Source organism: Portunus trituberculatus, chromosome 38 (assembly GCF_017591435.1).
Source record: "Portunus trituberculatus isolate SZX2019 chromosome 38, ASM1759143v1, whole genome shotgun sequence".
Taxonomy (NCBI): domain Eukaryota; kingdom Metazoa; phylum Arthropoda; class Malacostraca; order Decapoda; family Portunidae; genus Portunus; species Portunus trituberculatus.
This window is the reverse complement of record NC_059292.1, coordinates 17955881-17979667: the sequence shown is the minus strand read 5'-3', so window position 1 is coordinate 17979667 and position 23787 is coordinate 17955881. Positions and strand designations below refer to the sequence as shown.

At 38.5% G+C, this 23787-nt stretch overlaps 1 protein-coding gene across 2 annotated transcripts in view; it reads right to left on the bottom strand.

Moving 5' to 3' along the window:
* Nucleotides 1-23787, bottom strand: part of LOC123514971 (vacuolar protein sorting-associated protein 54-like) — a 250921-nt gene that overhangs the window by 171146 nt on the left and 55988 nt on the right. For both annotated transcript variants that reach the window (XM_045273260.1, XM_045273261.1), the window contains exon 2: nt 1042-1178. In XM_045273260.1, coding sequence (XP_045129195.1) covers nt 1042-1154 — 113 coding nt within the window. In that variant the 5' untranslated portion in view covers nt 1155-1178. The remainder of the gene's footprint in view (nt 1-1041; nt 1179-23787) is intronic.

Here is a 23787-nt window from a genome sequence, read left to right as displayed (position 1 = left end):
CTTCATCATTTCTTCATCTAAATATCTGACGCCACTCTTATGTTCCTCAATAAGTTCAATACTTCTCCAATTATTTTGTTTATATGTCTCTCTGGCGATAGGTCATTGGTAATTGTCACCCCAAGGTCTTTTTCTTCATGACTGGTTTTATGTCTTCATTTCCTATCTTGTACATACTCCTGATTCTTCTTTCACTCTTGCCAAACTCTAATTTCTTGCATTTTGTCGTGTTGAACTCCATTTGCCATGTACAGCTCCATTTCCATATTCTGTCCAAGTCTTCCTGGAGTAGTTCGCAATCTTTGTCACATCTCACTTTTCTTAACAATTTTGCATCGTCTGCAAATAGGCTCACATAACTGGATACCCCATCCACCATGTCATTTATGTAGACTGCGAACATTACTGGTGCCAACACTGATCCTGTGGAACTCCACTCTCCACCAAGCCCCATTCTGATGGTCTGTCCTTAATTATTGTTCTCATTTCTCTTCCTACCAAAAGTCTTCCATCCATTTTAGTAAACTGCCATGCACTCCTCCTACCATTTCAAGTTTCCAGATCAGTCTCCGGTGTGGTACCTTATCAAAGGCCTTTTTTAAATCCAGATATATTCCATCAGCCCAACCATCTCTTTCCTGTATTACATCTATCACCCTCGAATAGTAACATATCAGGTTTGTCGTGCATGAACGCCCTTTTCTAAAACCAAATTGACACTCACAAAGTATGTCATTTTTCTCCAAGAAGTCTGTCCATCTATTCTTCACCACCCTCTCACACATCTTAGCTACCACACTTGTAAGTGACACTGGTCTATAGTTCAATATGTGTATGTGTATGTGTGAGTGTGTGTGTGTGTGTGTGTGTGTGTGTGTGTGTGTATTTACCTATTTGTGTATTACAGGGTCCGAGCTAAACTCTCTGTGTCCTGTTTGTAAAAATAAATATAAATATATATATATATATATATATATATATATATATATATATATATATATATATATATATATATATATATATATATATAAATAATCTCACTTGATAAAGTCATTTGGCAACTTGAAGGATTGTCCTGAGCAGTACAAACACTGTCGCCAGCCATGTGCATTCGCCAGTGATGGGGTCCCCACACAACTGTCCACCTCAGTCATTGTTATAATACATAATGCCACCAGCTGAAATATACCACAAAGGATATTAGAGATACAATGAAAGACAGATCCCACAATATGTTTTCATTGAATGCAATATAAAACAATTTAACTTAAACAGAAAACAAAAAAACCTAAGGAAATAATGGATAATCCAACTAACTACAGTAATTTCAACATCATACTGTTGTCTGAATGCAACATACTAAAATCAAAACTTTTACACAACAAAAAAAAAATCATACCGTTATAAATATACCATTATTTCCTCAACAGCAAGCTTTTAATGAATAGACTTTCATGTATGGATTTGGTTTTCCAGTATAATGAAAACCATGATTTTACATGATCGAAAATATCAGTGAGCTTATGATGTTTAACAAATAATGGCTAAAATAATGTTTGCTCACTATTAATTACTGCAAAATACTTAATATGGTGATAGATTGCAATAACAGATTTCGTAGTAATGGATTTCATTCAATAATTGACTGATCAGTAGGGGTGGGCATGAGTTGCTCTCTTGGAGATTAACGATTCCGACTCCAGAGGCTAGCGGAGTCAGTGCAGTCGATTCCACAGTACCACGCACTTCTCAGTTCCGCCATGTCCAGCACGGAGCGACCTGGAGTCGTCTCCCAGCTCGTCAAGCATTACAGGCCTTACCGACTTCAGAGTCGCGAGAGCCTTACCAACTCCAGAGTCGCTTCCTCGTGCGCCAAGCATGCAGGATATACCAACACGCCATCTCTCCTGTATCACCACACGAATGTCATTCCATACCTAGCTAATTACCCCAGTATTCATCATGTCTTCTGCACTCCGTCAATTATATACATGAAGTTATTTTTATATTTTCATTATTACAAGTTCGTCCAAGAATATATATACAGTAAGGTCCCGAGTTACGTCAGAGTTACGTTCCTGAAACATGACGTAAGTCGATTTTGTACGTAACTCGAGTTTTTGTATTTTCAAAGCATATTATTGAGTTTTCAACCAATCATTTTTTATGGTTATTCAGGTAAGTAAAAGGTTATATTGTTATATTGGTATATTATTTACAACTATGTAGGAATATATTGATTAGGGCATGACGTGAAGGACTGCAAGTTGCCGAGAGGGGCGGCCTGAGGCCACCAGGAGGGTGGGCAGGTCGAATGTTGTGACGCTCAGGGCGGACAGCTGGGAGCTTTGTGGAGTGCGGTAGGAGTAGAAGCGTTATATAAGTAAAGGTTATATTGTTATATTATTTACAAGTATGTAGGAATATGAAACACAAGCTTGTTTTGTTGTTGATTAGGGCATGACGAAGGACTGCATGTTGCCAGAGGGGTGGACGCTTGAGGCCGCCAGGAGGGTAGGCAGGTCGAATGTTGTGATGCCCAGGGCAGACAGCTGGGAGCGTAGTGCAGTGCGGTGGGAGTAGAAGCGTGGGCAGCGGAGCAGGAAATGCAATAGGAAAGGGCAATAGGGATCAGCAGACAGGTGCAGACAGTGCAAGTCAGCTGCAAGTGTCGTGTGGCCCATGCGAAGGCTCCGGAGTTGTTATTGTTGTGATAGTTGCGCGAGCCCTCAAGGTCGTCAACCTCCTCATTGTCATGGTATCGGGCTTCCCATTTTCTTCTTCACTCCCTCACACACAGCTGCTGCCTCCCTTCTCATGTCTTTTAATCATGTCCACTTTTTATTATAGTGTAATGGTTTTCCTTTTCTTAGCATCACTGCTATCACTCAAGAGTTTTCTTTTTGGTGCCATTGAGCAAGATACTAAGATAGTCAGCAAACGCAGATGTAGGAACACTCTTGCCAGGGGCGACGGTGTGGTGGAACTGAGGTACGTAGAATGTTATTGTATTCAAGCATGAGGTGGGCGGTGTGGCGAATAACCACTAGTGACGCCTGGCAGCCAACAATAACAATAAACCCCGCGCTTTATGATTTATAAATTTTCAATTTTTTAAATCTTAAATTGCCTTATAGTGGACTGACGTAAGTGCGAGTTTGACGTAACTCGAGACCGACGTAACCCGGGACTTTACTGCACTTATATATATATATATATATATATATATATATATATATATATATATATATATATACAGTAAGCCCCCACATTTAGCGATCCTATTAGTCTGCCGGAACCATTGCTAAATTGGAATTTCGCCAAATTTAAATAGTACTTTAAATAAGGAAAAATACCAATCAGTCTTTCGTCCGCCCAAAGTCCCCATTTCGAGTCCCCATTTACAGCTGCAACATCACCACCTTCACAAGAATCAGCATCCCCCGAACCACTAGTGGAGGCCATGGTGATAGCGAAACTCGCTACACAGGGAGGATGGGAGCACAAAAAAATGAGTTCACATGCTGGATTACCACACACACAATAGCTCAAGTGTCGAGCGGGAATACTGGAGGCACTGTGGGGCTGACGTCACGGCCAAACACTCGTCCCGGGACGAAATTAGAGCCAATCATAGCACGAGCTGACCATGACATCACCATGACGTCGCCAGAGTGCGAGGAAGTAGCGGAAGAGCTAGCTGTGATCATGAAGGCAGTGCTCTCTGGAAGAAGCTGTGTGTGTGTGTGTTGGTGAGGGGGGAGAGAGAGAGAGAGAGAGAGAGAGAGAGAGAGAGAGAGAGAGAGAGAGAGAGAGAGAGAGAGAGAGAGAGAGAGAGAGAGAGAGAGATTGTCCCATATACACAACTTACTTAGACATCAGCACTGAATAAAATTAGACCCCGAAGGCAGAAAGGCAAAATGTTACCAGCAGATTTTTCAAGCTTCACAAGGGAATATTGTTTATGCACTGTATTCCAGTGTTGTGCTACATTACACTAGCTATCAATAATGTTACCATATGCATGTTAAATATCGGAAGTCTTTGTTTCTTTGATTAAATTGGCCTTAGAATTATACACTTCTATGGAGACAACTCTCTCTCTCTCTCTCTCTCTCTCTCTCTCTCTCTCTCTCTCTCTCTCTGGCAACACACACACACACACACACACACACACGGCCCGGTAGCTCAGTGGTTAGGCGCTGGCTTCACAAGCCAGATGACCGGGTTCGATTCCCCGGCCGGGTGGAGATATTTGGGTGTGTCTCCTTTCACGTGTAGCCCCTGTTCACCTAGCAGTGAGTAGGTACGGGATGTAAATCAAGGAGTTGTGACCTTGTTGTCCCGGTGTGTGGTGTGTACCTGGTCTCAGACCTATCCCAAGATTGGAAATAATGAGCTCTGAGCTCGCTCCATAGGGTAACGTCTGGCTGTCTCTTCAGAGACTGCAGCAGATCAAACAAACAGTGAACACACACACGCACACACATTCAAGAGACACGGTTGAGAGCGGACGCACTGGCGCAGTTCCGACGATCAGCTGATCTTCACTACACCTGTTGTATAGTATTTACAGTGGCCTGGGCAGGTAGTGTGGACTCATTTTTTTTTTTTCTTTTCTCCATGAAATCAATTAAGAATAATGAGTGTAAAAGATATTCCATCCAAATGCAGACATGAGAATAGAGAAGGGGCTGATGATGACTATGACGGTGAGGGAGAACGCGTATTTGAAGGCTTCGATACGACGTCAACTTCACTACTTAAGAGAGTGTTCAATATTGAATGTAAACTAGATAAACTGATAAAGGAGAAGATGGAAATGAAAGAGAATAAAGAACAGGAAATGGAGTTTATAAGACTGAGAGAAAGGATAAGAAAAGTGGAAGAAAATGAAGCTAGGCTAAGAGCAGAAAACGAAGAACTAAAAAAGGAAGTAGCTAACTACAAGAAACAGATGGAAGAAGGACTCGGTAAAGCCAAGAAAGAAAAGGAGAAGCTGAAAGATCTAGTAAACAAGGAAGAGGAAAGAGTACAGAACGTGATTAAAAAAGAAGTACAAGCATGGAGAGTCCAAGATAAGAAAGATAAGGCCGATTTTCAGGAGGTGATTCAAGAACAACTTAAAGAAAAGAAGAAAATATGACAAACAAAATGATAGGAGTCCTCAAGACAAAAGAAAATCTAGTTAGAGAAATTGCAGAAAAAAAGAAGAGTGTAGTCATGTTTGGAATAAAAAAAAAAATATAAAATATAGACCAAAAGAGAAAAGAAGAAATGAAATCAGTCAAAGACCTACTGAAGAATCTTAATGACGAAGATAGGCAGAACTTGGAAGAGGAAGTAGAAGAAATAACCAGAATGGGACCATATCAAGAAGGAAAAACGAGACCAATTAAAATATTACTAAAATCACAAGCAGCAACAGAAGAAATATTATATAGAACAACAAAACTTAGACAAACAGAAGGCTGCAAGGATATCTATATAAAGAAAAATAGAAATGAGGAAGAAAGGAAGAGATACAATGAACTGGCAGCAGCAGTAAGAGAAAAGAATAATGAAAGGTCAGAAGAGGAGAAGAAGGCATTTTTTTGGAGAATTCTAGGAGACAGGATAAGGAAATGGTATATAAACGAGAAGGAAGAGAAAAAAGTGGAACAAGTTTAACTAAAAATGATAAAGGCAAAAGACTAAAAATGATGTATACGAACATAGACAGGGTTTTATCAAGTAAATTAGAATTAAGAGATTACATAAGGAAAGAAAATCCAGATATTGTATGCCTGGCTGAAACAAAACTAAATGAGGAAATCAAAATAGTCTTGGATAATAGGTATAATGTATGGAGAAGAGACAGAGTGGGTAAAGGAGGAGGAGGAGTCATGATAATGTTAAGGAAGGAGATAGTGATCAATCAAATGGAATGTGGGAAGGAAAAGCAGAAGTATTGTATATTAAGATGCATATTAATAAAAAGAGATAACAATCATTGTAACATATGTGCCACCAAAACAAATTCATGGACCAATCAAGAATATAAAGACATGATAGATGACACAATAAGGAGTCTAATGAGAATCGTTAAAGAAAGGAGAAAAGTGATATTAGTAGGAGATTTCAACTGTAAAGAAGTGGACTGGGAAAATTATGAAAGTGGTATGGGGAAGAAGCCTGGGAGAAAGATTCTTAAACCTAATGATAGACAATATGATGGACCAGAGAGTAAAGGAATGCACAAGATTCAGAGGAAACGACGAGCGGCGAGATTGGACCTAGTTTTACAAGGGTATACAAATGAATGACGATATAAGATATAAGTGCCCATTGGGAAAGAGTGACCATGCAATATTAGAAATAGATATAGAAGAAGGAAAGGAAGATAGAGACGATTCATACAAAGGAGACCGATTAAATTACAGAAAGGCTGATATTGAGAATCTCAAGAACTATTTTAAAACGTAGACTGGGAGGAGATGGAAAACTCAGAGACAATGCAAGACAAATATAACTTATTTTTGGAAATATACAAAACAGGAGTCAGGGAATATGTCCCAAAATATAGACCAAAAGAAGAAGGAAAGAAAGATTGGTTTAATGCAAGGTGTGCTAGGGCAAAGGAGAAAAGAGATGGAGCATGGAAAAGGTGGAGGAGAAATAGGAATCCAACAAACAAGGAAAACTTCAAGGCAGTGAGAAATGAATATGTTAAGGTGAGGAAGGAAGAGGAAAAGAACTTGAAAAGATATTGTCGAAAAATGTAAGGAGCAACCAAAATTGTTCTATAGATTCATAAATGGAAAAATTAGGCAAAAAGAAACAATAGAAAGGTTAAAAGGAGAGAACTGGATGGTGGAAGACCCAAAAGTATGGCAGAACTATTAAATAAAAAATTCCAGGAGGTCTTTACTAAAGAATCCAAATTTGAGAGGCCACAGGGTAATAGAGACAATCTATATGAAAGAGATTAAAGTAACCAAGCTTGAAATAAAAGAGTTAATGAAGGAACTGGATGAAGAGAAGGCAATGGGACCGGATGAAGTCTCAGGCAGAATACTGAAAGAATGTAGGGAAGAACTAGCAAGTCCTATATACAACATCATAAAATGCTCAATAGAAAATGGAACAGTGCCAGTAGAATGGAAAAGAGCTGAGGTGGTTCCCATATATAAGAGTGGAAGGAAAGAAGAACCTTTAAATTACAGACCGGTATCACTAACTAGTGTAATATGCAAGATGTGTGAAAGAATAATAAAGAAACAATGGATCGAGTTCCTTGAAGACAACAAATTAATATCAAATAGCCAATTTGGTTTTAGAAAAGGACGGTCTTGTGTAACTAATTTATTGAGTTTCTATTCTAGAATAGTTGATAGAGTACAAGAGAGAGAGGGATGGGTTGACTGCATCTACTTGGATTTAAAAAAGGCATTTGACAAAGTGCCACACGCAAGATTACTGTGGAAGTTAGAGGAGAAGGGTGGCTTAAAAGGAAGCACATTGAGATGGATAGAAAATTATTTGAGGGGGAGAGAAATAAGGACGGTAGTTAAAGATATGAAGTCCAAGTGGAGAGCAGTAGAAAGCGGAGTGCCACAGGGGTCAGTATTGGCACCAATACTTTTCCTCATTTATATTAACGACATGCCAGAAGGAGTGAACAGCTACATAAATATGTTTGCGGATGATACGAAATTGTGCAGAGTTATAAAGCAAAAGGAGGATTGTGAAATACTGCAAGAAGACCTAAATAAGATCTGGGAATGGAGTAAGAAATGGGAAATGGAATTCAATGTGAACAAAAGCCATGTCATGGAAATGGGAAAGAGTGAAAGACGACCTGTGGGAATCTATAAGATGGGAGATGGTGTAGAACTGGAGAAAGTCAAAAAAGGAAAAGGACTTAGGAGTTACGATGGAAGAAAACAATCAACCAGTAAGCCATATTGATAGAATTTTTTAGAGAAGCATATAATTTGCTGAGGAATATTGGAGTAGCATTTCACTACATGGACAAAGAAATGATGAAGAAATTGATAAATACTATAATAAGACCTAGATTGGAATATGCAGTAGTAGTGTGGACCCCTCATAAAAAGAAACACATAAGGAAATTGGAGAGGCTACAAAAAATGGCTACAAGAATGGTCCCAGAACTTGAAGGGATGACATATGAGGAGAGACTAAAGGCTATGGATCTACCAACCTTGGAACAAAGAAGGGAGAGAGGAGACCTGATACAAGTCTATAAATTGATCAACGGAATGGACCAAGTGGATAATGAGAAACTGATCTTGAGAGAAGAATATGACATCCGAAGCACAAGATCGCATAGTAAAAGCTGAGAAAGGAAGATGTCTGAGAGATATTAAAAAATATAGTTTCCCGCAGAGATGTATTGAGACATGGAACAGTTTAGATGAAGAAGTAGTATCTGCAAAGAGTGTGCACACTTTTAAAGTAAGATTGGATAAGTGTAGATATGGAGACGGGGCCACACGAGCATAAAGCCCAGGCCCTGTAAAACTACAACTAGGTAAATACACACACACACACACAGCCTCTTCCTGAGAGTATCGCCTTCATGATCAGTGTCTCCTGTGCCAGGTATGTATGATTTTTCCGCCACTTCCTGGCTCTCTAGCAACGTCATGGTGACTTCATAGTCAGCTCACGCTATGACTGGCTCTAATTTTGTCCCAGGATGAACCCTTCCAGACTTGGTAAATATGCAGGTGGGACAGTGTAGCGCGGTACATTCGCTAAATATGAGAAAAAATCGCTAAACTTGAGGGCTTGGCCTTTTTCCAGACAGTCGCTAAATAAGGGTTTCGCTAAGCTGGATTTCGCTAAATTCAGAGGCTTACTGTATATAAATACAGTAAGGTCCCGGGTTACGTCGGTCTCGAGTTACATCAAACTCGCACTTACGTCAGTCCACTATAAGGCAATTTAAGATTTTAAAAATTGAAAATTTATAAATCATTATTGTTGGCCGCCAGGCGTCACTAGTGGTTATCCACCACACTGCCCACCTCATGCTTGAATACAATAACATTCTACTTACCTCGGTTCCACCACACCGTCGTCCCTGGCAAGAGTGTTCCTACATCTGCGTTTGCTAACTATCTTAGTATCTTGCTCAATGGCACCAAAAAGAAAAGTAAAATAGTGAAATCACCTACACAAATACAAGTTGACAAGTAGGAAAAGAGCAATCATCACATATGGGTGGCCATAATGGCTGGAAAGGCCCATGCCACTCCCCACATAGTCTGGCAAATCTTCAAGAAAAAAAAAAAAGCCTACATAAATCTTGTGTGGTGTGGTGAGGAAGTACACAGTAGACTGGTGGTAATAGCAATCCCTGTAAGATGTTATGACAGTACTACAAAGAGATATAGCAAGTTGGGATTAGTTTTGTGGGGTTTACATAGTACCCTCAAGATTTTAATCTTACTTTCAGCTTTACTATCTTACAATCCGGAAAATCCTAGAATCCGGAATGCCTGAACCCCCATGACTTCCGGATTTCAGGATTTTACTGTACTAATGAAATACCGTGGTATTTCATTAGTACAGTAAGAGGGTCCCAAGAAGAAGAAGACGCGGCCGAGTCGCCACGAGTCTCCGACTCATCTGTGGGCGATCTCATCTCTGCTTTATTTTTTGGTATTCCATGTAAGATTTCACTTTATGCATTACAAAACAATCCTTTCTTGGGGACAAGGTTTATAAAACGCTAATAGAAATGTTGTTTTGTGAACATAAATGCATATATAAGACAGTAATACCACCTGGAGAGGTGGTGTTACCAGCAACCTGAGAGCAATCTCATAGCAACCACATTACCGTCCCTCCAAGCGTTCATGGATGCCATTTCGCGGCAGGAGGTTGCTTTGACGTTAAAGTTTCTTGAATCCAGCTCCTGGCAGCCAATGAGCACTTTTTGGCGGGCTACCAACCTCCACCCACCAACAGCAACGAATCTTTGTGGATGCTATTTTACGAAGGTTGGTATGTGAGCAGGAGGTTGCTATGGAAGTTGTCTGTATCAACATAGACAACAACCTGTTTCTTGGATCCGGCCCCAGAGCTCCCACCTATTGGCCAGCTGTGGAACTCTCTGGCGTGCTGTTTGAAATTGAGTCTGGCGCTCAGTTTGAAAATGCGGTTGGGCCAAATCGCATATAAGCAAACCGACCGTGCAAATTAAATTAATTATAATAGTTTTTCAGTCGCATTATAACAAAAACACATAAATCAAACACGCATAAACCAAGTTACCTGAATAATATATATATATATATATATATATATATATATATATATATATATATATATATAGTGTTCCCTCACTATTTCACGGTTCGACTTTCGCGGCTTCACTGTTTTGCTGTTTTTATATATACTCGGAGATACGTTCTGCGGATTTTTCGCTATATCACGGGGTCTGTGACGTCACTTACAAATACTGTACGTACAGTAATTCGGTAAGGTGGTGTGTAATAACAACGAAAATGTACGTAAAGCACTGTACATGTATTGTTCGTATACATATGCAGCCTCACCCAACATCTTCCCTTGTTGTATCCAAGGCCAATAGAATAGAAGGTCGACCTACACACAGCTCTAAGGGGAAAAGAGCTGGGGCTAGTGAAGTCAGTGGGCTCACCAACAGGGGAGCTTCCTCCCAAGACGTGTCTTACTTGCATGGAAACCTCACGCTCTCCCTCTGCCCGCTGAGCAAACCATACTTACCTGGCACAGGTGACAAGTTTTGTGAAGGCTTCTCCAGCCTCCTATTACTGCCCCACACACTCTACTTGCCAGGAGGTCTCTCTCTCTCTCTCTCTCTCTCTCTCTCTCTCTCTCAACTGTCAGAGCACTCTCTTTGACCATTGTATCATTATCATATTTAATGATATCAATACTCTTGCTGTTATTAATTATTATTATTATTATTATTATTATTATTATTATTATTACTATTATTAAACTTTAGTTCTTATTATTATTATCAATATAGTGTTACTGTTTTCGTTATTATTATTATTATTATTTAATTTTTACATTACATATATAACTGAGGCAATTCATATCTACACAAGTAAATGAATGAAGACCTCTCAATAACTAGACATCAGAAATTTACTTCTCAATAACTAGACATCAGAAATTTACTAATGTCTTAAAGGGGCAAAATTACCAGGAAAAAAATAAATAATGGTTTTCATTTATCACATATTTACTACATACTACATATTATATACTACTGATAATTAAAACAGTCACGCACTGCACAACTCGGCATTGTGACTGATGTTGGCGCGGAACAGAGAGAGAATGGGAGAAAGAAAAGCACGTGAACACCTACCAGGCAGCTTGCTAACTGAACCAACGCCCCCGTTCTGACCACTTGTGAACCCGCTGATGTCACGGATGATCATATTAAACCCATTTTGAATGCCTCATAGGTCAAACTTCTATTCCATGGGCCTTGGTTGTATCTTGCCAGTCTCGTCCACGTTGCTGACTGTTTCACATACTGTATCTTGTTGTTGTGTTCACGATAACTTCTTTTGTTTAAGTAGTGATTCGTTACGCCCTTACAATGCTGCCTAAGCCATGTGCCCCTGCGAAAGCTTCCTCTAGTAAACCCAAGAGGAAGAGGAAGATGATGACCATCAGTAAAAAGTTAAACTTTTGTATATGATCAAAGAGGGCAGAAGAGGGTGAGTGTTACGTATGGTGTGTGTGTGTGTGTGTGTGTGTGTGTGTGTGTGTGTGTGTGTGTGTGTGTGTGTGTGTGTTTACCTAATTTACCTAATTGTAACATACGGGAAAAGAGCTATGCTCGTGTTGTCCCGTCTCCATATCTATTAATGTCCAGCTTTTTCTTAAAATCATGAATATTCCTTGCGTTGACCACTTCCACGCCTAAACTATTCCATGCTTCCACCCTTCTATGAGGGAAGCTATATTTTTCACATCTCTCCTATAAGTGGCCATTTTAGTTTTTTCCCATGCCCTCTCGACATTCTTCCATTCCACATACACAGATCTTCCCTATCCATTTTTCCATGCCAATCATCACTCTGTATATTGCTATCAGGTCTCCCCTTTCTTCTGTTTTCCAGGGTTGGAAGTTGCATTCTTTTCAGTCTGTCTTCATAAGTCAAATCTCTTAAGTCAGGCACCATTTTCGTTGCAGCCCTCTGTACTTTCTCTAGTTTCCTTATGTGTTTCTTTAAGTTCGAGCCCACTGTATTGTTGCATATTCAAGCCTCGGTCTTATCATTGCAGTAATTATTTTCTTCATCATTTCTTCATCTAGATATACTAACGCCACTCTTATGTTCCTCAATAAGTTCAATACTTCTCCAATTATTTTGTTTATATGTCTCTCTGGCGATAGGTCATTGGTAATTGTCACCCCAAGGTCTTTTTCTTCATGACTGGTTTTATGTCTTCATTTCCTATCTTGTACATACTCCTGATTCTTCTTTCACTCTTGCCAAACTCTATTTTCTTGCATTTTGTCGTGTTGAACTCCATTTGCCATGTACAGCTCCATTTCCATATTCTGTCCAAGTCTTCCTGGAGTAGTTCGCAATCTTTGTCACATCTCACTTTTCGTAACAATTTTGCATCGTCTGCAAATAGGCTCACATAACTGGACACCCTCACATAACTGGACACTGTGTGTGTGTGTGTGTGTGTATTTACCTAATTGTATTTACCTAATTGTAACATACGGGAAAAGAGCTATGCTCGTGCTGTCCCGTCTCCATATCTACTAATGTCCAGCTTTTTCTTAAAATCATGAATATTCCTTGCGTTGACCACTTCCACGTCTAAACTATTCCATGCTGCCACCCTTCTATTAGGGAAGCTATATTTTTTCACATCTCCTATAAGTGGCCATTTTAGTTTTTCCCATGCCCTCTCGACATTCTTTCATTCCACATACACAGATCTTCCCTATCCATTTTTTCCATGCCAATCATCACTCTGTGTGTGTATTTACCTAATTGTTTACCTAATTGTAACATACGGGAAAAGAGCTATGCTCGTGTTGTCCCGTCTCCATATCTATTAATGTCCAGCTTTTCTTAAAATCATGAATATTCCTTGCTGACCACTTCCACGTCTAAACTATTCCATGCTTCCACCCTTCTATGAGGGAAGCTATATTTTTTCACATCTCTCCTATAAGTGGCCATTTTTAGTTTTTTCCCATGCCCTCTCGACATTCTTCCATTCCACATACACAGATCTTCCCTATCCATTTTTTCCATGCCAATCATCACTCTGTATATTGCTATCAGGTCTCCTTTTTCTCTTCTGTTTTCCAGGGTTGGAAGTTGCATTCTTTTCAGTCTGTCTTCATAAGTCAAATCTCTTAAGTCAGGCACCATTTTCGTTGCAGCCCTCTGTACTTTCTCTAGTTTCCTTATGTGTTTCTTTAAGTTCGGAGCCCACTGTATTGTTGCATATTCAAGCCTCGGTCTTATCATTGCAGTAATTATTTTCTTCATCATTTCTTCATCTAGATATACTAAACTCTTATGTTCCTCAATAAGTTCAATACTTCTCAATTATTTTGTTTATATGTCTCTCTGGCGATAGGTCATTGGTAATTGTCACCCCAAGGTCTTTTTCTTCATGACTGGTTTTATGTCTTCATTTCCTATCTTGTACATACTCCTGATTCTTCTTTCACTCTTGCCAAACTCTATTTTCTTGCATTTTGTCGTGTTGAACTCCATTTGCCATGTACAGCTCCATTTCCATATTCTGTCCAAGTCTTCCTGGAGCAGTTCAATCTTTGTCACATCTCACTGTGTGTGTGTGTGTGTGTGTGTGTGTGTGTGTGAATGTTACAAGGCGGGACAACATGTAACTTATCTTCGAGAGGAAATAAAAGGAGAGAGGAGGAAAGGAGAGAGAGAGAGAGAGAGAGAGAGAGAGAGAGAGAGAGAGAGAGAGAGAGAGAGAGAGAGAGAGAGAGAGAGAATAAATGTATAATTACTGTATAAGATCTTATAATTAAATAGATTTAAGTAAAATACTGTATATGTAAAGTATAAATACTGTTTACATATTTTAAACATTCTGGTACCCACATACACATACACCAAAATTCCTATAGGGGGTAAATCCTACTTCGCGGTTTTTCACCTTTCACAGGGGGCTTCTGGTATCCATTAACCGCGATATACGAGGGATCACTGTGTATATATATATATATATATATATATATATATATATATATATATATATATATATATATATATATATATATATATCAGTAAAAGTCCTTAAATCCGGAACCTTATCATCCGGAAATCCTTACAATCCGGAAAATTTGAAAGGCTGAGTTAAATATGTAAAAAGTAAGAAATAATAGTAATAAATATATAATAATTATAGCAAAAACAGAACATGTAATCACCGACATTGAGTTTAACACAAACTCATAAAAGAATAATATTTGGAGGTATTATAAGTGGTGTTTTATGTTTCTGTAGATGATGTGTGTATTTACCTAGTTGTAGTTTTACAGGGCCTGGGCTTTATGCTCGTGTGGTCCCGTCTCCATATCTACACTTATCCAATTTTTCTTTAAAACTATGTACACTCTTTGCTGATACCACTTCCTCACTCAAACTGTTCCAAGTCTCAACACATCTTTGCGGGAAACTAAATTTTTTAACATCTCTCAGACATCGTCCCTTCCTTAGTTTCTTACTATGCGATCTTGTGCTTCTAAAGTCATATTCTTCTCTCAGGATCAGTTTCTCATTATCCACTTCATCCATTCCGTTAATCAATTTATAAACTTGTATCAGATCCCTCTCTCTTCTCTGCTCCAAGGTTGGTAGATCCATTGCCTTTAGTCTCTCCTCATATGCCATCCCTTTAAATTCTGGAACCATTCTTGTAGCCATTTTTGTAGTCTCTAATTTTCTTATGTGTTTCTTTTATGGGAGTCCACACAACTCCTGCATATTCCAATCTAGGTCTTATTTTAGTACTTATCAATTTCTTCATCATTTCCTTGTCCATATAGTGAAATGCTACTCCAATATTCCTTAGCAAATTATACATCTCTCTGAAAATTCTATCAATATGGCTAACCGGTTGATTATTTTCTTCCATTGTCACTCCCAAGTCCTTTTCCTTTTTTACTTTTTCTAGTTCTACTCCATCTCCCATCTTATAGATTCCCACTGGTCGTCTTTCACTTTTTCCCATTTCCATGACATGGCTTTTGTCCACATTGAATTCCATCTCCCATTTTTTGCTCCATTTCCAGATCTTGTTTAAGTCTTCCTGTAGTATTTCACAATCCTCTTTTGTTTAATGACTCTGCACAGTTTCGCATCGTCCGCAAACAGATTTATGTAGCTGTTCACTCCTCTGGCATGTCATTTATATATACGAGAAAAAGTATTGGTGCCAATACTGACCCCTGTGGCACTCCGCTGTCTACTGTTCTCCACTTGGACTTCATATCTTTAACTATCGTCCTTATTTCTCTCCCCCTTAAGTAATTCTTCATCCATCTCAATGTGCTTCCTTTTAAGCCACCCTTCTCCTCTAACTTCCATAGTAATCTTTCATGTGGCACTTTATCAAAAGCCTTTTTTAGATCTAAATAAATACAGTCAACCCATCCTCTCTCTCTTGTACTTTATCAACTATTCTAGAGTAGAAACTCAATAAATTTGTCACACATGACCGACCTTTTCTAAAACCAAATTGGCTATTTGATAATATTTTGTTGTCTTCAAGAAACTCGATCCATTGCTTCTTTATTACTTTTCACACATCTTGCATATTACACTAGTTAGTGATACCGGTCTGTAATTTAAAGGTTCTTCCTTCCTTCCGCTCTTATATATGGGAACCACCTCAGCTCTTTTCCACTCCACTGGCACTGTTCCATTTTCTATTGAGCATTTTATGATGTTGTATATTGGACTTGCTAGTTCTTCCCTACATTCTTTCAGTATTCTGCCTGAGACTTCATCCGGTCCCATTGCCTTTTCCTCATCCAATTCCGTCATCAACTTTTTATTTCAAGCTTGGTTACTTTAATCTCTTTCATATAGACAGTCTCTCTATTACCCTGTGGTCTTTCAAATTTGGATTCCTTAGTAAAGACCTCATGAAATTTACTATTTAACAGTTCTGCCATACTTTTGGGTCTTCCACCATTCCGTTTTCTCCTTTTAACCTTTCTATTGTTTCTTTTTGTCTTATTTTTCCATTTATGAATCTGTAGAACAATTTTGGTTGTTCCTTACATTTTCGACAATGTCCTTTTCATAGTTCTTTCTTCTTCCTTTCTCACCTTAGCATATTCATTTCTTGCTGTTTTGAAGTTTTCCTTATTTTCTGGATTTCTGTTTCTTCTCCACCTTTTCCATGCTCCATCTCGTTTCTCCTTTGCCCTAGCACATCTTGCATTAAACCAATCTTTCTTTCCTTCTTCTTTAGGTCTATATTTGGAACATATTCCTGACCCCAGTTTTGTATATTTCCAAAAATAAGTTATATTTCTCTTGAACCGTTAATGAGTTTTCCATCTCCTCCCAGTTTACGTTTTAAAATAGTTCTTGAGATTCTCAATATCAGCCTTTCTGTAATTTAATCGGTCTCCTTTGTATGATTCATCTCTATCTTCCTTTCCTTCTTCTATATCCATCTCTAATATTACATGGTCACTCTTTCCCAATGGGCACTTGTATCTTATATCATCGTTAATTGGTATATCCCTTGTAAAACTAGGTCTAATCTTGCCGGCTCATCGTTTCCTCTGAATCTTGTGTTTTCCTTTACTCTTTGGACCATCAAATTATCTATCATTAGGTTCAGGAATCTATCTCCCAGGCATCTTCCCCATACCACTTTCATAATTTTCCCAGTCTACCTCCTTACAGTTGAAATCTCCTATCAATATCACTTTTCTCCTTTCCTTAATGATTCTTGTAAGACTCCTTATTGTGTCATCTATCATGTCTCTATATTCTTGGTTAGTCCATGAGTTTGTTTTGGTGGCACATATGTTCCAATGATTGTTAACTCCTTTTGTTAATATGCATCTTAACATACAGTATTTCTGATTTTCCTTCCCCAAACTCCACTTGATTTACCACTATCTCCTTCCTTAACATCATCATGACTCCTCCTCCTTTACCCACTCTCTCTCTCCTCCATATATTATACCTTTTATCTATGTCTATTTTTATTGCCTCATTTAACTTTGTTTCCACCAGGCATACAATATCTGGTTCTTCTTTCTTTATGTAATCTCTTAATTCTAATTTACTAGATAAAATCCCATCTATGTTTGTATACATCATTTTAATCTCTTGTTCTTATCATTTTAGTTAAACTTGCTCCATTCTTTTCTCTTCTTTCTCTTTTATATACCATTTCCTTATCCTGTCTCCTATAATTCTCCAAAAATGCCTTCTTCTCCTCCTCTGACCTTTCATTATTTTTTCTCTTGCTTCTGCCACCAGTTCATTGTGTCTCTTCCTTTCCTCCTCGTTTCTATTTTTCTTTATATATATATCTTTGCAACCTTCTGTTTCTCTGAGTTTCGTTTTTCTATATAGTACTTCTTCTGCTGCTGCTTGTGATTTTAGTAATATCTTAATTGGTCTCACTGTTCCTTCTTGATATGGTCCCATTCTATGGATTTCTTCTACTTCCTCTTCTAAGTTCTGTCTATCCTCGTCATTCAGATGTTTTAGTAGGTCTTTTACTGATTTCATTTCGTCTTTTTCCCTTCTTGGTCTATATTTAACATTTTTTCTTTCAGTCCAAAAATAATTACACTCTTCTTTTTTCCGCAATTTCTCTTACTAAATTTTCTTTTTCTTGAGGACTCCTATCATTTTGCTTGTCATATTTTCATCTCTTTCTTTTAACTGTTCTTGAAATACTTCTTGAAATGATTCCTTGTCTTTCTTATCTTGGATTCTCCATGCTTGTACTTCTTTTTAATCACGTCTTGTACTCTTTCTTCTTCTTTGTTAACTAGATCTTTTAGCTTTTCTTTTTCTTTCTCGGCTTTACCGAGTCCTTCTTCCATCAATTTCTTATAGTTCGCTATTTGGACTTTTAATTCTTCATTTTCGGTTCTTAGCCTAGTTTCGTTTTCTTCCACTCTTTTATCCTTTCTTTCAATTTCTGGAGCTCTTTATCCTGTTCTTCATTCTCTTTCATTCCCATACTCTCCTTTATCAATTTATCTAATTTACGTTCGATAGTTAAGACTCTATCAAATAGTGAAGTTTGCGCCGTATCAAAGCCTTCAAATTCTCCTCCTCCCTCACCAACATTGTCATCATCAGCTTTCATTCTTTCCTTGTCACATACCTGCATTTAGATGGAATCTCTTTCTCACTCATTATTATTTAACACTGTATTCATGAAAGGAAAAATGAGTCCACACTTATCGCCCAGGCCACTGTAAACCCAAACAAAGGTAGTGAAGATCAGCTGATTGTCGGGTCCGACGTGTGTGTCCTTCCTCTGCTGTGTGTCGTGTGTATTTACCTAATTGTAACATACGGAAAAGAGCTATGCTCGTGTTGTCCTCCATATCTATTAATGTCCAGCTTTTCTTAAAATCATGAATATTCCTTGCGTTGACCACTTCCACGTCTAAACTATTCCATGCTTCCACCCTTCTATGAGGGAAGCTATATTTTTTCACATCTCTCCTATAAGTGGCCATTTTAGTTTTTTCCCATGCCCTCTCGACATTCTTCCATTCCACATACACAGATCTTCCCTATCCATTTTTTCCATGCCAATCATCACTCTGTATATTGCTATCAGGTCTCCCTTTCTCTTCTGTTTTCCAGGGTTGGAAGTTGCATTCTTTTCAGTCTGTCTTCATAAGTCAAATCTCTTAAGTCAGGCACCATTTTGTTGCAGCCCTCTGTACTTTCTCTAGTTTCCTTATGTGTTTCTTTAAGTTCGAGCCCACTGTATTGTTGCATATTCAAGCCTCGGTCTTATCATTGCAGTAATTATTTTCTTCATCATTTCTTCATCTAGATATACTGAACGCCACTCTTATGTTCCTCAATAAGTTCAATACTTCTCCAATTATTTTGTTTATATGTCTCTCTGGCGATAGGTCATTGGTAATTGTCACCCCAAGGTCTTTTCTTCATGACTGGTTTTATGTCTTCATTTCCTATCTTGTACATACTCCTGATTCTTCTTTCACTCTTGCCAAACTCTATTTTCTTGCATTTTGTCGTGTTGAACTCCATTTGCCATGTACAGCTCCATTTCCATATTCTGTCCAAGTCTTCCTGGAGTAGTTCGCAATCTTTGTCACATCTCACTTTTCTTAACAATTTTGCATCGTCTGCAAATAGGCTCACATAACTGGACACCCCATCCACCATGTCATTTATGTAGACCGCGAACATTACTGGTGCCAACACTGATCCCTGTGGAACTCCACTCTCCACCAAGCCCCATTCTGATGGTCTGTCCTTAATTATTGTTCTCATTTCTCTTCCTACCAAAAGTCTTCCATCCATTTTAGTAAACTGCCATGCACTCCTCCTACCATTTCAAGTTTCCAGATCAGTCTCTGGTGTGGTACCTTATCAAAGGCCTTTTTTAAATCCAGATATATTCCATCAGCCCAACCATCTCTTTCCTGTATTACATCTATCACCCTCGAATAGTAACATATCAGGTTTGTCGTGCATGAACGCCCTTTTCTAAAACCAAATTGACACTCACAAAGTATGTCATTTTTCTCCAAGAAGTCTGTCCATCTATTCTTCACCACCCTCTCACACATCTTAGCTACCACACTTGTAAGTGACACTGGTCTATAGTTCAATGGGTCTCTCTTGTTACCTGATTTATAGATTGGGACAATGTTAGCTCTTTTCCAGTCTTGGGGCACTACACCTTCCCTTAATGAGGCATCAATTACTTCACAAACTTTTTCTGCCAATTGCTCCTGCATTCTCTTAAAATCCATCCTGATACCCCATCAGGTCCCACAGCTTTTCTCACTTCTAAACTCCCCATCATGTTCTTGATCTCCTCCACAGTTACTTGAAACTCCTTCATAATCCCTTTCTGTTCCATTACCAGTGGTTTGTCAAAAGCAGTCTCCTTTGTGAATACCTTCCAAAGCATCCATTCATAGCCTCTGCCATTTCCTGGGATCTTCACTGCATACTCCATTTACTTCTAAACTTTCAATACTTTCTCTATTTTTGATGTTGTTGTTCACATGTCTGTAAAAAGCCTTGGTTGGTCTTTACATTTATCAATTATATCCTTTTCTTGTTTCTTTCTTTCTTCTCTTCTAATCAACACATATTCATTTCTTGCTCTTTTGTAACTTTCCCACTGCTTAATCCGTCTTTTCCTTCTCCACCTCTTCCATGCATCCTCTTTTCTTGTTCTAGCCTTTTCACATCTATCGTTAAACCAGTCCTGCTTTCCAACTTCTCTATGTTGTCTTATTGGTACAAATTTTTCTCACCTTCTTTGTATATTTTTATAAATTCCTTCCACTTTTCATTTGCTCCTTAGCACTCTTGAATTTCATCCAATTTGTCTCTTGAAAGAATTTCTTTAGGTTTCCAAAATCTGTCTTGGCATAATTCCATCTTCCCACTTTATATTCTTCATTTCTTCTAGATTTCTCTTCATCTATCACCTTGAACTCCAAAACTGCATGATCACTCTTTGCTAAAGGGCACTCCACCCTCATCTCCTCAATGACCATTGGCTCTGTACTAAAGACCAAGTCCAGTCTTGACGATGCTCCCTCTCCTCCAAACCTAGTATCTTCTTTGACCCACTGAGTTAACACATTTTCCATTGCCAGTGTCAATAGTGTATTTCCCCATGTTGTCTCTGATCCTTCCATTGACCAGTCCTCCCAACACACCTCTTTACAATTAAAATCTCCCATCATTATAGTTCGTTCACAGCCACCCAACATTTCTTCCAGACATGTTCCTGTATCACTTATCATTTCTTCATATTCCTGTACTGACCATGCATTTGTCTTAGGTGGTACGTACACCACTATGTAGTGCCTCTTTTTTCCTTCATTAGTTTCTGCTCTGATCTTTAGCACTTCTGCCTTTCCCATACCTTTTTTCACTTGATCCACCTTTATATCTTTTTTAACCAGCAACATCACTCCTCCTCCCATCTTACCTACTCTATTTCTTTTCCAAACATTATATTTCCTTCTCCAACCATCATCAGGTCTTCTCCCTCTCTCAGTTTTGTTTCAGTAAGACCCACAATATCTGGGTTCTTGTCCTCAAGTAATCGTTGAGTTCTAAAATCCCCGATATCACTCCATTTATGTTGGAATACATTACATTTCGCTCATATGTAAGTTTCTTTAGTCCTTTCTTGCTGTACTTTTCTGGGTTATGAACCACTTCCTCAGTCTCATATCCAAGATTCTCCAGAAAAACTCTTTCTTCTCCTCTTCTGTCCTCTCTTCATTTTTTCAAAGCCTCCTTTCTCAACTCATTTAACATTTCTCTTTCCTTTTCACCGAGATCTCTTCTCAACCAAATCTTCCTTGTTGTTTCCTGCTGGGCTAGCCTCCATGACTTCTCCACCAATTCATCTACATCCTTTTGTGACTTAAGTTTGATTCTTATTGGCCTCATACCTTCTCTTGTGAACTTTCCAATTCTATGGAAGTCCTCTATTTCTTGTACTAGGTCTTTTCCCTCCTCCTGCACCACATTAATGATATTATTTATCACCTTTTTTATGTTTTTCTCTCTCCATTTTACTCGGTGTCTTATCCTCCTCCACACCAAATATCACCACACATCTCTTTTGTCTACAGTTTCCCTCACCAATGTCTCATTTGACTTAATAACCTTCACCACTTTCTCAGCTATCTTCTCTTCTATGATCTGTTGATCTATAATTTCAGCAAGGCCCAAAGTTTTCTCCCAGACTCTTTGATTTCCTTTTCCAGACTTGCAACTTTGTAATTTACCTCCTTTCTTTCCACTTCCTGACTTTTTCCATTCAGCCTGCTTCTCCATCACTTTTCCTAGAGATTCTCCACATTTTTCGCAATTCACTTTAATTAGCTTAACTTCCTCTTTCAGTGCTTCATTTTCCTTCTTCATATCGGCACACTCTTTCAATACATTGTCATAACTCGTTTCCAGGCCCCCATACTTTTCAAACAGTTTTTCAATTTTACCTTCCAACTCCAGAATTTTCTTCACATAAGTGCTCTTCTCCATTATTCCTTGAAATCCTGTGAAGTCTGATTCACAGGATTTCACATCTGTGTGTGTGTGTGTGTGTGTGTGTGTGTGTGTGTATTTACCTAGTTGTATTTACCTAGTTGTAGTTTTACAGGGCCTAGGCTTTATGCTCGTGTGGCCCCGTCTCCATATCTACACTTATCCAATCTTACTTTAAAAGTGTGCACACTCGTTGCAGACACTACTTCTTCATCTAAACTGTTCCATGTCTCAATACATCTCTGCGGGAAACTATATTTTTTTATATCTCTCAGACATCTTCCCTTTCTCAGCTTTTTACTATGCGATTTTGTGCTTCGGGTGTCATATTCTTCTCACAAGATCAGTTTCTCATTATCCACTTGGTCCATTCCGTTGATCAATTTATAGACTTGTATCAGGTCTCCTCTCTCCCTTCTTTGTTTCAAGGTTGGTAGATCCATAGCCTTTAGTCTCTCCTCATATGTCATCCCTTCAAGTTCTGGGACCATTCTTGTAGCCATTTTTGTAGCCTCTCAATTTTCTTATGTGTTTCTTTTTATGAGGGGTCCACACTACTCCTGCATATTCCAATCTGGGTCTTATTATAGTATTTATCAATTTCTTCATCATTTCTTTGTCCATGTAGTGAAATGCTACTCCAATATTTCTTAGCAAATTATATGTTTCTCTAAAAATTCTATCAATATGGCTTACTGGTTGATTGTTTTCTTCCATCGTCACTCCTAAGTCCTTTTCCTTTTTGACTTTCTCCAGTTCTACTCCATCTCCCATCTTATAGATTCCCACGGGTCGTCTTTCACTCTTTCCCATTTCCATGACATGGCTTTTGTTCACATTGAATTCCATTTCCACTTCTTACTCCATTCCCAGATCTTATTTAGGTCTTCTTGCAGTATTTCACAATCCTCCTTTTGCTTTATAACTCTGCACAATTTCGTATCATCCGCAAACATATTTATGTAGCTGTTCACTCCTTCTGGCATGTCGTTAATATAAATGAGGAAAAGTATTGGTGCCAATACTGACCCTGTGGCACTCCGCTTTCTACTGCTCTCCACTTGGACTTCATATCTTTAACTACCATCCTTATTTCTCTCCCCCTCAAATAATTTTCTATCCATCTCAATGTGCTTCCTTTTAAGCCACCCTTCTCCTCTAACTTCCACAGTAATCTTGCGTGTGGCACTTTGTCAAACGCCTTTTTTAAATCCAAATAGATGCAGTCAACCCATCCTCTCTCTCTTGTACTCTATCAACTATTCTAGAATAGAAACTCAATAAATTAGTTACACAAGACCGTCCTTTTCTAAAACCAAATTGGCTATTTGATATTAATTTGTTGTCTTCAAGGAACTCGATCCATTGTTTCTTTATTATTCTTTCACACATCTTGCATATTACACTAGTTAGTGATACCGGTCTGTAATTTAAAGGTTCTTCTTTCCTTCCGCTCTTATATATGGGAACCACCTCAGCT